General features: G+C 42.7%; 1 protein-coding gene across 5 annotated transcripts in view; it reads right to left on the reverse strand.

Moving 5' to 3' along the window:
- Nucleotides 1–6,520: 6,520 nt before the first annotated feature.
- Nucleotides 6,521–17,971, reverse strand: part of SMARCA2 (SWI/SNF related BAF chromatin remodeling complex subunit ATPase 2) — a 274,907-nt gene continuing 263,456 nt past the window's right edge. For all 5 annotated transcript variants that reach the window (XM_073669312.1, XM_073669320.1, XM_073669288.1 and 2 more), the window contains 2 exons: nucleotides 9,221–9,357; nucleotides 6,521–7,544 (listed from right to left, as the gene is read on the reverse strand). In XM_073669312.1, coding sequence (XP_073525413.1) covers nucleotides 7,509–7,544; nucleotides 9,221–9,357 — 173 coding nt within the window. In that variant the 3' untranslated portion in view covers nucleotides 6,521–7,508. The remainder of the gene's footprint in view (nucleotides 7,545–9,220; nucleotides 9,358–17,971) is intronic.

Here is a 17,971-nt window from a genome sequence, read left to right on the forward strand (position 1 = left end):
CTCACTAACACAGATTTAGACAAATTTGTGAATATTTAAGAGAAAAAGGCCTTTTCTGTACATGGAAAAAGTCCTAGATCTTTGAGCTCAGAGAATGAAAAATGGGAGCAAAACAGGTCTTGTGTATAATAAATATATATACATATACACACACACTGAACAAAAATAATCAAATGAGTGCAAAATGGGTATTCCACAGATCAGCAGAATGAGGAGTGCTTGTACATTCATTTAGTTGAACCAAGAATCAGTAAAGAAGACCTGCATGCACAGGTGTGTCAGCAAGTATGGTGACCGCAGAACTCTGCTAATTGTAGGGAGTCCTTAAGGTTGGATCCCAAATGTGCACACATGGAAAACTTAGCCTATTTTTTTTTTTTTCTCAGTGACCATGCCAATCTAGGATAAGTGCCCATGATGCAGAAATGCTGCTTATTTTTTTCCGCTTCTTCCAGGCAGGACAAACGCGTGCGGTTTTTACATGCGTTTTTCCTGCCAGGTAGAAGCGTTTGTCAACCGTCTTTGCATGCATTTCTGCATGCGGGTTATCAAGCGCTTTTCCAAGTGATTTTAGCATCACTTGAAAAGTGCTTGACAACTTGTTCACACTATATAAATCCATGCAAACAGCATGGATTTATATAGTGTGACCAAGTAATAGTTAAAAAAGAAAAAAAAAAAAGAAGAATGGTAAAATATAAAGATTATACTTACCTTCCGATGGCCCCCCGTGTTTTCTCCGCTATGTCCGGTCTGTTGTATGGGCCTGTGGTGGTGTGAAAGGACCTGCCATGATGTCATTTAGTCATGTGACTGCTGACGGAGGTCGCGTGACCTGTCACATGTCTAAAGGACGTCATGGCAGGTCCTTTCACACCACCGCAACCCATACAACAGACCGGATGCATCGCTGAGGAGACCGGGGGCCATCGGAAGGGGAGTATGATCTTTATTTTTTATTTTAAATTCTTTTTTTTTTTTTAACAGGTTCTATGGTACCCGGGTCCGGAGGAGAGTATTCTCTTCTCCAAACCCTGGTACCATCCGCACATTGAATTGCATAATATCCGTGTGTGCAAATGTGCTGACACAGATATGTGTTTCAATGCAAGTCAATGGCGGCAATTACGCTGCGTGTCCGCAAAATTAATGGACATGCTGCGTATTTTTCCGCAATGATAATCCACAGCGGAAATTTCCGCAGCATGTGCATAGAACATGCGGATTATCATTGGGGACCATGGGGCACGTATTACCAAGCAGTTTTGCTGCGGAAATTCCGCGGCAAAAACGCTTGAAAAACGCATAGTGGGCACGCAGCCATATTCTTTAAAATTTTAAAGTTTATTACTATATTTACTAAAGCTTCTGTCACAGCTTTATACATGGATCTATAGGTGATGTCTTAGGTTAATCTTTCAGTCTTCATGTAACAATGCTCTGGCTATGTTTTATTGGTTAATGGTATGTGGAGCAAAATCATTAATAAGAGAAAGTAAAAATGTACCGGACCTGTATTTTTATGGTAACACATTTCCTTTCTGATAAGGCTGCCTCTTTTCCATTAAATGTGTTAATCTGAAAAGAAAATGTTACATATATTTTTAATTGATGAAAATAAATTATATTATATGTATAATGTTTGCAAATTATAAAGACTTAAAAGGCAAACTTCTTGTTCTGCAGGGGAATACTGTCAGCTGTCAATACGGACTGTGCTCCTGCCCATTGACACATGCACCTAAAGTGTCAGTGTTTGTCAGCACAAGCGACTGGCTGCAGCAGTTGTTTGTCTGAATGGGGATATCATCGCTGAAATGGTCATCTGGGAAACCAGCAAAAATATTAAGAGAAACACCCCTCTTGGTAAAAGTATACAATGAGCAGGTGTAGATTTGCAACGCTTTGTGCCATTTTCTAGCTTTGAACTTAAATTTGTCATCAAAAGTGGCAATAGCAAGTGTCACATAACACAAATATAAATGCGTGGCTAACATTAAAGGGGGTGCTGAGCTGGGCAATTGACATCACAAAATTTGGAAATCTACCAGCTTGTGCACAGGAGCAACAAGTATCCTGCGCCTCACAATGGCCCTGCTACAGGACAGGTGCACAAGACCTTCTACTTGTCAACCTGTAGATATTTGTAGAAGTTGAATCAACAGCTCCAATCACCACCTGATGTGGAAGCAAGATGGAGAATGATTACCCCTTTAAGACCTAACATCACAAAATTGGCACACACAAAAAAAAAAATATTGTAGAAATTTTTCAGGAAGCATGGGTTGGTGCTTAAAAAGTTGTTCTTAACATAGCGCTTCAGGAGCAAACCATTCCCCTGCCTCACCGGCTTCCTACTTACCAGGGGTGGTGCTTTCTTGATTGACAGTTTGGACCAAAGGCATGGTTGTGCCACGAGTCCAAACTGAATGCTGGAAGCAGAGGCAGCAGTATCTGACAACGGAGGACTGCAATCGCACTGAAGCCAGTGGGAATCCGACAACTTCAGGGCAGCACTAGTAAGCTCCAGCAAAGAGCTTGCAAATTCACACTCTTGCGTAAGAAACTGGCCACCTCCGATCAACTCCAGCAGTATCAGGTAACCTAGGCAATGAGCAGTAAGCTGCAGAACTAAAAATTACACCATTTTTAAAACCAGAATATTTTTAACAAGTATTTAGCAAAGTTGACTGTTTTCCCAAGCACTTAGCAACTTTATCCATTCATAATATTGAGAATAAACGTTTACTTTGTGTCCTACTACAGACAAAGAGAGAGAGGTCTATATTTTCAGCCAGTCGCCTTAGGGCTCATTAAAAAATCAGCGATTTTTTTCATATACAAAAAAAATGTCCGAATTTCATCAGCATTTTGGATCAGATTTTCCTCTATGTTTGGTCAGTATGTCAGCATTTAGCATCAGAAGGTCATCAGTTCTTCTTGTATGCAAATACCTGCTCCACCCAAGACATTGAAAAGATATATATATCTCTTGAAGCTCATCAAGAGAATGCCAAGAGTGTGCAAAGCAGTCATCAAAGCAAAAGGTGGCTACTTTGAAGAACCTAGAATATAAGACATATTTTCAGTTGTTTCACACTTTTTTGTTAAGTATATAATTCCACATGTGTTAATTCATAGTTTTGATGCCTTCAGTGTGAATGTACAATTTTCATAGTCATGAAAATACAGAAAAATCGATAAATGAGAAGGTGTGTCCAAACTTTTGGTCTGTACTATATTATATATATATATATATATATATATATATATATATATATATATTTCAGCAATAAGGTACAAAATAGGATCAATGGAAAGGAAGAGATTATTGGAGTGATCGCTGCTCATAATGCATTTGGAGGGGGTTCACACAGCGTTTTTTTCTGTAAGTTATGCGGATTTTGGAAGCATTTGCTTTATTTGTGCAGATTACATATATGATTTGTCTACCATACATGTTTAATAAAGTTTGTTGCGTTTTTTGCAGCATTTTTTCACTTACTCATTGCTTTGTACGGGTGAAAAAAAAAGCTGTAAAAACGCTGAATAAATTGACATACTGTAGTTTTCAAAAATGCTTCAGTTCTCAAATTTCACGTCAGCACTGAATGTTAGCTTGCACATGTGCCCAGCTCTTTAAACAATTTTTTCAGATAAACTTTCATCTTTTTCTGTATTTAACCCCTTCACTCCCCCCCCCCCAAGCTGGTTTTCACCTTCCTCACCAGGCCAGTTTTACAATTCTGACCACTGTCACTTTATGAAGTAATTACTCTGGAACGCTTCAACGCATCCCCCTGATTGTGAGACTGTTTTTTTGTGACACATTGTACTTTATGTTAGTGGTTATGTTTATGATTTGCATTTATTTATTAAAATATGACAAAAGTGAAAATTTAGCAATTTTCAAACTTTGAATTTTAATGCCCTTAAACCAGTTATACCACACAAAATAGTTAAACATTTCACACGTTTTTACATCAGCATCATTTTCTAAACAATTGTTTTGTTTGTTAAACTTAACTAACTTTCTATCAGCAATTTCTCATTTTTCCAATAAAAAAAAAGTTGGTTATGTAAATTGTATTTATTTTAGAGACCACATCACATTTGAAGGGACTTTGACAGGTGTAGTTTTTAAAATGGTGCCACTTTGTGGGGCCTATATGACAGAAAATAACCAAAAGTGCTCAAAAATCACATTCACAAAGTTTATTGACCCTCTAGGGACTGCACATGAATTAAAGTAATGAAGATTTTACTTTTTCCCTCAAAAATATTGCTTTAGCCCCAAACTTTGCATTTTCATAAGGGACACAGGAGAAAATAAACCATACAATTTCTCCTCAGTTCATAGATATCCCAAATGTGGTTGGAAAACCATTGTTTGGGCACGCGGCAGGGATCGGAAAGGAAGGAGCACCAATTGAATTCTGGAGCGCAATTTTGGCTGGAATAGACTGCAGATGCCATGTCATATTTGAAGAGCCCCTGACATGCGAAAACAGCAGAAACCCCCACAAGTGACCCCATTTTACAAACTACACTTTTCAATGAATTCATCTAAGGGTGCAGTGATCATATTGACACCATGGGTGTGTCACAAAATGTTATACCATTGAGCGATGAAGAAAAATATAATTACATTTTTACCACACAAATTTAGTTTCACCCCAGATTTAACATTTTCACACTGGGAAATGGGTAAAAATGGCACCAAAATTTGTTACTATATTTCTGTTGAACGTGGCAATACCCCATAAGTGGCTGGACAGTACTGCTAAGTCACACAGCAAGACTCTGTAGGGAAGGAATGCTATTTGACTCTTGGAGCACAAATCATATAAGAGTTTGCAGACTCCATATATAGAGCCCCTAAGTGCTAGAAGAGCAGAATCCACCCTCCTCAAGTGACCCCATTTTGCAAATTGCACCCCACTGGGAATTTATCTACAGGTGTAGTGTTGATTTTGACTCCATAGGTGTTATCCAGAAAAAAGCAGCAGCTGATGAGTGATAAATTGAAAATCTGCCACTGTAGTGCCCGTATATTGTAGTGCCTATACATTGTGCACAGCTCGTGCTTCTGGTGACACGAACCCCAGAAATTAAAGTGGGCTCTTATTGCTACAGAAATGCCAAACATCTCTTTACGCCGTTACTCGTTCGGTATAAGTGATTAGACGACTATACTTTGGGTCAGTACGATTACAGCGATGCCAGACTTGTATAGTTTTTTTATGTTTTGGAGCTTTTACACAAACTATTTTATAGAAAAAAAGAATTGTTTTTGCATCGCTTTATTCTGAGAGCTATAGCTTTTTTTATTTTTCTGCTGACGGAGCTGTATGGCGGCTTGTGTTTTGCGGGACAAGATGACGTTTTCAGCTATACCATTTTTATTTCCATTCGACTTTTTGATCGTGTTTTATTTCACTTTGTTCAGCGGTATGATGAAAAAGCATCGTTTTTGCAACTCTTTTTTTTATGGTGTTCACTGAAGGGGTTAACTAGCGAGACATTTTTATAGGTCGGGTCATTCTAGATGCGGCGACACCAAATGTGTACTGGTTTTTTTTTTGTTTTTTTTTTTACATAAATATACATTTTTATTGGTAGAATATTTTTTTCATTTTTTTGTGATTTTTTTTTTTAAAACTATTTTTACAATTATTTAACTTTTTTTTTTTTTTTTTTTAACTTAGTCCCTCTATGGGACTTTAAATTTAAATTACTCGGATTGCATTGCAATGCATTTTACCGGTCAGTATTACACTGGTCTAAGCAGGCCACTGTCGCTGGCAGACCCGGAGGTCGTCACGACGATCTCGGTTTGCCATGACAACGATCAAGCCCTAGCGATGACATCGGGGGCGGGTGGGGCGCCGATCGGACAGGAGAGGGAGCCGCCTACCTCTTCCAGCATCCCAAATGCTGAGATAGATATTGATCACGACATTTAGGGGGTTTAACAGCCAGGGGCGGTACAGGCACCGCTCTTGTCTGGGACCGCTGAGGTTCGGCTATCACATAAGCTGAGCTCCCAGCAGCGATTGCCATAACGTACCTATAAGTCAAAGGTCGGGCACCCCTAGCCGACCATGACCTATTCATTGGGCTCATGTCATGTATAAACCTACCATCAGATTTTGTGTTTCACAACTTGGTTTTCTCCAAGGATGGCCAATAATGACAAACTCTTTGGACTATCTGGGATCACAATTACTTTATTGACATTCGCTAATGGTAGTTATGTGCCCAAAAACCTGAAAATATCCAAAATGAACAAAGGTTAACACCAGACATCTTGTTAAGCACTGGATGTTGTTTTTGTAGCCATTTAGTGTTTGGTGGAAAACATCCTCACTAACCTCCCAGGGAGAAATTGAAGACAATGACAATGTCCTCATTAATGTAGATCCTTGATGTCTTGCTCATTAACCTGTGTGGAAGTCTGAATAATTAAACATTGAATGTGAAGCAGTTTTCTCCTCATTAGGAAGTCACAATAACACGGTTTTCTCAAAATTGCTGGGATTTTATTTGCCTCAGGCTTATGAATTGCAACCAAAGACATTGTGCAAAGAAAGCAAAGATTAAGTACACTTTAAGGAAAAAAGCTGATTATCCACATTGATAACAAAGGTCAATTTAGAGAGAAAAAAAAATGGTCAAGGGAAAATTAAATGTTCAATTACATTAGATATAGTTTGCAACAATTAACAAGTTAAACCAAACTTCTTTATAACAAATAGAAATTGTAATAAAAAAAATGAATTACATTAGCCATATACTTTATTATGCTTGAACAACATTGTATTTAAACTGTTCTAATGTGAGGAAGAAGGGCAGGGAGAGAGAAGGGGAAAAATATGGAAAAGAACTACTGCATATTAACACCTTAAGAGCCAGTTGAGCCACGGCATGCAAAACAGTCAATTGCAGGCTCCTCCAGCACCAAAAGCGTTAACCAGTACTTGAAAGTTGCATAAATGTACCACAAGATAAAAAAAAAAAAAAGAGGAAAAAAAACAAACTGAACCACAGCAACATAAAGCTACTAAAAGAAAATTGCCTGGCGAAAAATAAAATAACCAGTTGCTTCTATTTATTTGTCCCAGTTCTCATAGCTACAAAATATCAGCCGTTAGCTGCACCCTGGTATAGCAAACCAGGCACAGAGAAATCAATTCCAAATGAAAGTCGACTCACAAAAGTTATACTATTGATCCACAGTTTTCCATCAAAAAAAATGTTACTTGCTTCATACTGGAGGCCATTTGGTCACAATATGTTACAAAATCTGTGTGTGGCGTTTGTTTCTATATATTTTTTTCTTTACACAATGAGATCATGTATGCCTGGCACTAGTCTACTGTCACCTCTAGATGATGAATACAGAAACATTCCCATTGTGTATTTTTCCTTTTTTAGAAAAACATGAAATTGAATGAGTGGAAACTAGAAAATGAAGAATTCTGTCCATAAAACAGTAGTCATGTAAGTCACTCGTCATCACTTCCACTTCCCTCCGACTGATCCTAGGGGGGAGGAAATAAATGGACATTAACAAAGTGATTCCTTTACAATAATTTAATGACAACACCACCAAACTGAATAGCTGCAGCAGTCATGTGATAAACTGATATCACTGCTGCAGCCAACAACTAAAGGGAATCTGCCAGCAGGTTTTTGCTACCTCATCTGAGAGCAGCCTGAAGTAGGCAAAGAGAAGCTGATTCCAGCGATGTATCACTTAGATCACTGGGTGCAGCCGTTCTGACATCAGAGATATTAGATTTACCAATACAGCAGAGCTGAGGAAGCTGCCCCCACCCACACCAGACTATATACAGGGTGGTCCAAAAGTAGGTGGCCAGAAAGTGTAATAAGGTTATGAAGGGGGAAATTTATCAAACATGGTGTAAAGTGAAACTGCCTCAGTTGCACTTAGCAACCAATCAGATTCCACTTTTCATTCCTCACAGACTCTTTGGAAAATGAAAGGTGGAATCTGATTGGTTGCTAAGGGCAACTGAGCCAGTTTTACAGATCTAGTTTTCACAGATAGATCTCCCCCAAATCTGTTTTCTTTTCAGATAATTCAGATAACACATAATGGCAAATAATTTAAATACAGATCAAAGAAAATGGATTTTAACAGAGTATTGGAAATCTCAAAATGCTGAAACCGTTAGAGCAAATTGGGTGTAAACATTTGGTACTCAAGCCCCAAAGAGACAAACCATTTACTGCATTCGTGACAAATTCAATGCCACTGGCTCAATCCTTAATGCTCCAAAAACTGGTTGACCCAAACCAGTCTGTACAGAAGATAATAAACAACTTGTTGCTGAAACATTTGTTCAGAGTCCAAAAAAGTCCACAGAAGAGCCTCTTTGGAATTGGGAATTTCACGAGCTTCTATCTTGCGAATCCTGAAATCTATTGGGTGGAAAGCTTATCGTCCACGTCTAATTCATGGTTTATTGGAGGATGATCCAGACAGGCGGCTGCAATTTAGTGTTTGATAAATCTCCCCCTTCATAACCTTATGACACTTTCTGTCCACCTACTTTTGGACCACCCTGTATATTGTCTATAGACAGTGTGCGGCCTATCACAGGAGCGGGTGATGCTGGACCAGGAGGCGTGCACTGCTCTGCTGAGCTGCAGCAATGATAAGCTACTGGTGCTAAAACAATCATTGCACGCAAACAAAATCCTGGACCTTATAGCTTTAAAGAAAACGTGTAAATCCAGCAAAGGGTCCAATAAAATATTCTTCTTTATTTAAAGTCCATTAAAATCCACAAACATTAATAACCGCAGACACGTTTCTGACTGATGTCCTTATTCATTGCATACATGTTTTAACCCCTACAGCATGCGGTCTTCAGATTACATAGCAAAAACCTGCTGGCAGATTCCCTTTAATAAGCAGCAAGAATTTATTCATTAAGGCTGGGATTTTAAATCCCAATTTTACTACTTCTTCTTACTTGTTAAATATATCTATCTAATGATAAACAAATCAATGTGTTTGCATAAAAAATGCATGACATTTTGGCAATGTTTTTTTTTTTTTTTAAGGTGAGTCACATTACAAAAATCTCTGCAACAAGTCTTCCATATGCAGATGTACCCTAATACATGAATTTATCCCCACCCCACCCATGCTCCACTTATCAATTGAAAGTTTGGCATTCCTACTTACAATTTCATCTTGATCTTCATCGCTGTCATAGTCGCTGACTACTGGCTTGGCTTTGCCACGACTCTGCCGTTTCTTTCCCTTTCCTCGACTCTTTTCATCCTTTTTATTCAGCTTGATTTTCACTTTTACAGATTTGGCTAAAGCAGAAAGTTTAAAATTACTATACAAATAGAAGAATGAATAAAAGTACAATTCTGATTGTGATTCAAATGTACAATATCAGACAAATGACTAGAAAAAAAATGCATTTGGGGTTAGCTATCCTATAAGAGAAAAACAGTATATAGGAGCCTTGATTTATCGTAATGAGTTATTATATGGTAATGTACACTTCAATCGCTTTGCAGACTAATGGCAGACAAAAATGGTAAGGGTGAAAAGAAATGCTCAACTTGCATTAGATTATTTAATTAGCATTAGATTATTTAACAACAACAACAAATAGGGTTATGTAACCCAGTTATAGTAATTCAGTTGACAACCCTTAAAGTGATGCCATCATGTCCTAATGTTTGAGTGGGGTTTTTGTGTTAAAATCTGGATTTTTTAATTAATTTTTTTTTATAGATATCGCGAGCTGTATTAAAACCAGAAAAAATAGTAACCTTGCAATTTTCACACTAGACACTGGTGTGTTTTCTTTGTTATACACACACACACTAGCTTCCCATTTCATAGCACGTAGTCACAATGAACAGACCTCTGACCGTATTGTATTGAAGCATCGATTGAGCCCGTGCAATGGGAAGAAGAGCAGGGACAGCTGTGGCATCTAAAATAGCCCCAGTGGCCAGTGCGAAAACCGCAAGATTAGAAGAGTTTTCTGCAAGCTTAAATCAGCAGAGGCAGGATATAGCTGATAATACAGAATCCACCAATCACAATAGGAAATGTCACAGTTGACCCTACTCCTCGTGCCTTCACAATGACCATATTAAAATATAAACAATATCAGAGTCTGTTCATTGCGGCTAATGTACGCGTTTGGTTTCCAGAGTCAAAGAAAAGCCCCAGTGGCAAATAAGAAAATTGCAAGATTACAAACTTTATTTTCATATTACAATTAAAAAACAAAACACATTACCAATTCTTTTTAAACACAGGTAAGATACCCTGATTTAAACATTAAGTCATTTTCTATTGATAGTTTCCCTTTAAAAGGGTTTAGTCACATAATGACATAATACAAATGGAGTCAAACATCCCAACCCCTCATGTAATTAGTCAATTACTCTTTTCTTTTTGTTCGCGAAAAATCTTTTTTAGAACATTGTTGCTGCATTAATGTCACTTCTAACCAGCAAAAAAAAAAAAAAAATACACAGAATGATGCCTCCAGTTAAGAGTTTTAAAGGGCTGGAAGTGCACCGGTAGTATTAAGTTATGTGGAAAATAAACACCTTAAAGAAGTTTAAGACCCTGAAATCCAAAATTTTTTAAGATAATCTGTGCTGTATTGTAATATGCAACAGCCCTATACATTTTGTTTCTACCTTTTCGTTCCTCCTGAATTTCACATCATTCCCAGCACCCAGTTTGTTTACATCTGGTTTCACCAGATCAGGCAGTTTACTGGGCTTTTTTCCCCCAAGCTCAGGGCCTCACAGAGTTCAGCCACACCAACTGCACACTCATTGGCTGTTCCCATCTGCCCAAGCACTGACCTCTGTTATTCATTCCAGCACTGGAAGTGACAGAGGAGCAATCCTGTGTCCTCATCTGTACTGCAACAATCTACCTCACATCACATCGTGACAGAGCAGTCACATGTAGTGATGATCGAGCATGCTCGATCATCACTACATGCGACTGTTTGACAGCTTTAATACATGTATTAAAGCTGTCAAGCAGTCGCAAATCATATTCACGGAGAGACGAAAACTTAACCCCAGAGCACGCTGAAGATAATAGGTGCTCGCCTGAGCATGCTCGTAAATCTTGAGCAACGAGCATGCTCGATCACGTCCTCACATTACCCCTGACATAGGAATGCTGCTGCAGAGCCTCCTGATACACACCTCAGCTGCTGCAGAACCTCATAATACATCTTTGCTGCTATCGCTGCATTAAATTGATAGAATGACTTACTTTCACATATACCAATTTTATGGTGATCTGGAGATAACAGTATGTTATGTATGACGCAGAGGCTTCCAATGTTATTTCGCTACATGATAAGGATCCTGACAGTTGGTTCCTACTGCACGACCCCGAGGCCACATGAATCAGACATTGGCTCTATTATTGCAGTCTGGTATGTTGTACTCTGATGCTGCCGCGTTTCAGATAAAACACATTTAATATCCGTTTTGCGACTATGACAACTAGCTCAAGAGTTCATTCCTCAGCGGCTTCTCTCTGCTTTGCTCCCTCCCCTAGACTGACAGGTATCCCCCTATCCTTGTAATTCTGCAAGTTGACACTGGCAGGCTGAGTCCTAAAGGTGTGTAATATGTGCTCTGTTAGGATTTCGCTCTCCTTGCCAATTCGAGCGGTCGTCACATGATCGCTTACATGCAATTTGCAGACTTGTGGGCATGTGACGACTGACATTCCTCCTGCTTCTCTTAGTTGCAAATTATAACAAAGAAGCAGGAGGAACGTCAGACTGATCCCGAAAAATGTCTCGGAAAATGGCGCCATTTTTTTTTCTACAAACTTTGGATTTTTTTTTTCACTACTTAAATAGCAAAGAACCTATACAAGTTTGGTATTTACGAATTTGTAATGACCTGGAGAATCACCATGGCAGGTCAGTTTTAGCATTTAGTGAACATGGTAAAAAAAAAACAAAAAAAAACAAACCACAATTGTGGGAACTGCACTTTTTTACAATTTCACCACACTTGGATTTTTTTTCCCTTGCTTTCCAGCACACTATATGGTATAATCAATTGTGTCGTTAAAAAGTAAGTGGTCCCGCAAAAAACAAGCCCTCATATGACCATATTGGCTGAAAAATAAAGTTATGGCTCAGTTAAGAAGAGGAACAAAAAACAAAAAAACAATTGCAAGTGCCTAAGATTGCATACACATACAGCCAAAAAGGGGTCACCAAACAATGATACATTGAGTGCATAATGAAAACTTATTAAAAGATACATGACGCGCCCCTGGGCCTGTGTCGCGCTGCGTTGCGCACGCGGGAGCTTACCCGAAGCCGGATCTGTTGAGGGTTGTAGTCTCGTGGCGGTGACCCGGTCCGTGCCCAGGGAGTCAAACTGAGCGGCGATGTATCAGCGGTAGATGTTGGACGACTACGCCACCCGTTGAGTACAGCTAAGGAGCTGCTGCTGCAGGGCAGACCGCTGAGGCCGGTGGTAGGATTGTGCAGCGTGATAGTATAACCCCCAACGGGAGGGGTATGGCCTCAGGGCAGCCGACGTGGATGATGGGGGTAGCAGGAACCACTCGGAGACGGTACGGTGTAGTTCAGGGTCTTTACTGGTGACAAAGATAGACCCTCCCGGAGTACTGGCTAGCGATTGGGGCCTGGTCAGTCCTTGAGCAGATGGGATCTCCCCTGGCCAGGCGGAGTTGTAGGCCTCCCAAACTAACTGTACTCTTCTGGCTACCTTGCTAGAGGCGGGTATAAGTAGCCCACGTCCCTGAGTGTACCGTGTGGTGCTCACCCATATGGCCGGTGACTCGGGGCCTTCTAGTAGCTTCCGCTCCACGACGGCGGTGCTGGTCCCATGCGTGTGACCGTGCCTTCGGGTTTCTTGGCCAGAGGACCTGGAATCCCCTGCCTGACGGATTCTGCTGCTGGGTAGGAGTTAGTCCCCACAGCCTCGGACTCCGGGTCCGGTAAGAAATCTTCTCAGTCAGGGCGAGCTCTGCAGCTGCCAGCCCCTGACTCCTTGTAACACTGCTCCCACAGAGCTCCTGATGTTCTGTTCCTATATTTGCTTCTTTTCTCTGTCTCTACTTCTTCTCTACTCACTCACCCTGCCTCAGCCCTAGGTTTATATAGGGGAAGTTCTTCCCCTCCCAGGACTGGGCAGGAGGTGTGGCATGCATAGGATTCCTGACCAAGAGACCTCCCACCTGCTCTCAGACGTAATATCTCTATCACTGTGGCAACCAGACCCCTGGGGTGTCACATTCCCCCCTAGTGAAATTTAGTACTCCGGGACTAAACATATTTTAGAAAAACATAACAAGATATAACAATAACAATACAATAAAGAAACACATAAAGGTGGTCACGGCATGGCCGTAACCGGGTGCAGTCTTTGAAGAAAGCAAGGTGTCCATTTCACCAAAACAGGGAGACGTAACCAGGTAGGGGTCTGTCCTGCCCCGAGTCCTTAACAGTCTTTAGTCCGTCCTGGGTTACGCTCCAACTATGTACACAGGATTCCCGGTAAATCCACCAAAGACTCCTATAAACAACTAGAAACACATAATTATACACAAGCAACAAGAAAAACAGGTAACCTCAAATAAAACAATTTATACACTTCAAATCCAACGTGCGGGTAACTGGCCTCTAGTGGACCTAGTGGACCTACGGAGCTGACTGTCTGGCCCTGAACTACAGGGTGTAGGAGCTGTCAAGGGTAAATTGGGCAGCTGTCTACGGGCCCTTTGGCTCACTAGGGATATGGCAGGCTCACTGCAAGCAGAGGGTTGATCCTCCTGATCTGCTGGTGTGGGGTCTTCTGCCTCCTGGACCGGCTGTTCTTCCAGCTCTACCTGTTGCTCCGTAGGTGCTTGGGATGCTGGTTGGAGGAAGGTGAGTACGGGTACCACAACTGCACCATTGACTTGAGTCCAAGACCGAGGGAAGTCTCCGAGCACAGTACTAACCATATCTTCCCTTTCCTCTACGGGTCGATGGTCTTCTTGTTCCTCTTCAGGGTTCCGTAGCTGTTCAGGACACTTCTTCAGGTGATCCCGGGATACAATGGCTGTGGTCTCCCCTCCGTCTTTACTGATGGTACAGACCTTCGGGTTCTCGTGGCTTGAGGGCAGTACGGTGTACGGGTCCTTCTCCCACTGGTCGTCCAACTTGTGGAGCCGTCTTTTCCTCTTCAAGACCTGCTCTCCGGGCACCAGGGGAACAGCGGGAGCATACTGGTTGTAAGTTTTCTCTTGTCTCTCCCTAGCCTGACAGAGACTTCGCTCCACGCTCTCCTGTACTTTCCGGTACTGCTGCTGCCTGTGTCCCAGTCTGCTTCTGGTGAAGTGTCCTCGGGTGTCAGGGCTCCCATCTCCAGGTCAACAGGTAACTTACCAGGTCTCGCCCTCATTAGGTAAGCCGGGGTACAGTTGGTGGAACCTACCGGGATGTGGTTGTATAGGTCCACCAGATCGGGCAGCTTCTCAGGCCACAGACTGCGTTCTTCCAGGGGCAACGTTTTCAGAAGATCCATTACCACCTGGTTCATTTTCTCACAAAGTCCATTAGTTTGCGGATGATAGGGTGTCGTCCTTATCTTCCGGCAGCCATACAGATTGCAGAATTCCTGGAAGACCTCCGCTTTAAAGGCAGGTCCCTGGTCCGTCAGCACTTGGTCCGGGTACCCGTGTGGACGGCAGAAGTGCTGCTGGAAGGCTCTAGCTGCTGTTTGAGCCGTTAAGTCCTTGACGGGGACGACAACCAAGAACCGGGAGTAATGATCCACGATGGTTAACGCGTAGACGTAGCCACTTCTGCTTGGGGTCAGTTTTACATGATCCAAGGCTACCAGTTCCAACGGCTGCCGGGTGACGATGGACTGCAGGGGAGTCTTCTGGCTAGCACGGTCCTTCCTCCTCAGGTTGCACGGGCCACAGTCTCTGCACCACCTCTCGATGGTTCCCCTCATGCCTACCCAATGGAACCGCCCGCGCAGCAGGAACTCCAGCTTCTTCCATCCGAAATGCCCAGCTCCATCGTGGTATGCCTCCATCACCATGGCTGCGTCTCGTCGTGGCACCACTACTTGCCAGATTAGTTCATGCGTCCGGGAGTTAACCATCCTGCGGCACAACTTCCCCTTGTAAAGGAACAGTCTACTCTTTTCTGCCCACAGTTGCTTGGCTTCCTCCGGAGCGTCTGGGTCAAGGCGAGCCTCTGGCCGAGTCAGCATCTCCTTCACCAGCCGGACGGCAGGGTCACTGTCTTGCGTTTCCGCCCAGTTGTAGTGAGGTAAGGGGTTAAGCGTAGCGCCTTGCTTACTCCCTACCCGATGGGAATACTGGATAGTCCCATGACGGTGAAACGCGGGGAGTTCGACTTCTTCCAGTCCCTCTGGATCTTCTCCTACGTCCGGTAGGTTTGGCATCCTGGACAGGGCGTCCGCGTTGGTATTGGAGCGTCCTGCCCGGTATTTGATGGTGAACTCGTAGTTGGACAGGCGGGCCATCCATCTCTGCTCTAGGGCACCGAGTCTTGCCGTGTCCAGGTGTGTCAACGGGTTGTTATCCGTGTACACGACGAACCGGGAAGAAGCGAGGTAGTGCTTAAAGCGTTCGGTGACTGCCCACACCACTGCCAGGAACTCTAGCTTAAATGAGCTGTAATTCTCAGGGTTTCTTTCGGTGGGTCGCAGTTTTCGGCTGGCGTAAGCGATTACTCGCTCTTTCCCCTGCTGGATCTGGGACAGCACGGCTCCTAGCCCGATGTTACTTAGAATCATAGAATCATAGAATGGTAGAGTTGGAAGGGACCTCCTGGGTCATCTGGTCCAACCCCCTGCTCAAAGCAGGATTCACTAGATCATCTCAGACAGATGTCTGTCCAGCCTCTGTTTGAAGACGTCCATTGAAGGGGAACTCACCACCTCTCGTGGCAGCCTGTTCCACTCATTAATCACCCTAACTGTCAAAAAGTTTTTTCTAATATCTAATCTGTGTCTCCTCCCATTTAGTTTCATCCCATTGCTTCTAGTCTTTCCTTGTGCAAATGAGAATAAAGATGATCCTTCTACAATGTGACAGCCCTTGACATATTTGTAGACAGCTATTAAGTCTCCTCTCAGTCTTCTTTTTTGCAAGCTAAACATTCCCAAATCCTGCAACCGTTCCTCATAGGACATGGTTTGCAGACCAGTCACCATTCTGGTCGCTCTTCTCTGAACTTGCTCCAGTTTGTCTATGTCTTTTTTAAAATGTGGTGCCCAAAACTGTACACAGTATTCCAGATGAGGTCTGACCAAAGAGGAGTAAAGACCGATAATGACTTCACGTGATCTAGACTGTATGCTTCTGTTAATACATCCCAGAATTGTATTTGCCTTTTTTGCTGCTGCATCACACTGTTGACTCATGTTCAGTCTATGATCTATTAGTATACCTAAGTCTTTTTCACATGTACTGTTGCTTAGCTCTATTCCTCCCATTCTGTATATGCTTTTTTCATTTTTATTGCCCAGATGTAGTACTTTGCATTTTTCCCTGTTAAAAAACATTCTGTTGGTTGCTGCCCACTGCTCCAGTTTATTTAGGTCTTTTTGAATCCTCTCTCTCTCTTCTCTAGTATTAGCTATCCCTCCTAGCTTTGTGTCATCAGCAAATTTAATCAGTTTACCCTCAATTCCTTCATCTAAATCATTGATAAAGATGTTGAACAATACAGGTCCCAGGACGGACCCCTGTGGTACCCCACTTGAGACATTCATCCAGCTACAAGACTTGCGTCGGAGTAGAGGATAAAGGGCTGGCTGTAATCCGGGTACGCCAGGATTTCATCCCCCGTGAGGGCCATCTTCAGCTGGCGGAAGGACTCTTCTTCCAACTTCTCCCATCTGAAGGGCGGCTTCTGGTTCTTGGCCTTCCGGGACTGGCCTATCAGGAGGTCCTGCATAGGAGCTGCCTTTTTGGTGAAACCGGGGATGAACCTGCGGTAGTAGCCTACCAACCCGAGGAACTGCCGCACTTCCTTTACACTGGAGGGACTTGGCCATTCCTTAATTGCGGTGATCTTATCAGGGTCGGGAGCCACTCCGTCAGCGCTCACCACGTGTCCCAGGTACTGCACCTTTGGTTTCAAGAGGTGACACTTGGAGGGTTTCACCTTTAGGCCGTAGCTTGCCAGAGCTTCGAACACTTCCGCCAGGTGTTTCAGGTGGTCCTCATAAGTCTTAGAATATACGATGACATCGTCCAGGTACAACAGGACCGTCTCGAAGTTTCTGTGGCCCAGACAGCACTCCATTAATCGTTGGAAGGTTCCTGGTGCGTTGCAGAGTCCGAACGGCATACAGGTAAACTCGCTAAGTCCCATCGGGGTGGTGAATGCGGTCTTCTCCCGGTCCGCCTCTGCTACAGGAACCTGCCAGTACCCACTAGTGAGATCCAAGGTAGAGAAGAAGTTAGCAGATCTTAAAGCAGCCAAAGACTCCTCTATCCTTGGTAAGGGGTACGCATCCTTGTGCGTGATACGGTTGATTTTCCGGTAATCTACACACATCCTCATGGTGTTGTCTTTCTTTTTGACTAAGACTAGTGGAGCTGCCCAGGGGCTACAGCTATCCCTGATCACCCCAGCCTCCTTCATGTCTCTAAGCATCCCCTTGGCGTGTTGGTAGTGTGCAGGGGGTACGGGTCGATACCTCTCTTTTATGGGAGGATGGTCTCCCATGGGGATGTGGTGTTCTACCCCCTTGACTCGCCCGAAGTCTAACGGGTGTTTACTAAACACTCTCTCGTACTCTTGAACCACCCGATAGACTCCCTGTTTCTGATGTGAGGGAGTGGAGTCAGTACCCAAATGTAGTTGCTGACACCAGTCCTCAATTGTTTTCTTAGAGCCGTTACCTTCCT

Source organism: Phyllobates terribilis, unplaced genomic scaffold, assembly GCF_046119375.1.
Source record: "Phyllobates terribilis strain yellow unplaced genomic scaffold, ASM4611937v1 Scaffold_1__5_contigs__length_1240528914, whole genome shotgun sequence".
Lineage (NCBI taxonomy): Eukaryota > Metazoa > Chordata > Amphibia > Anura > Dendrobatidae > Phyllobates > Phyllobates terribilis.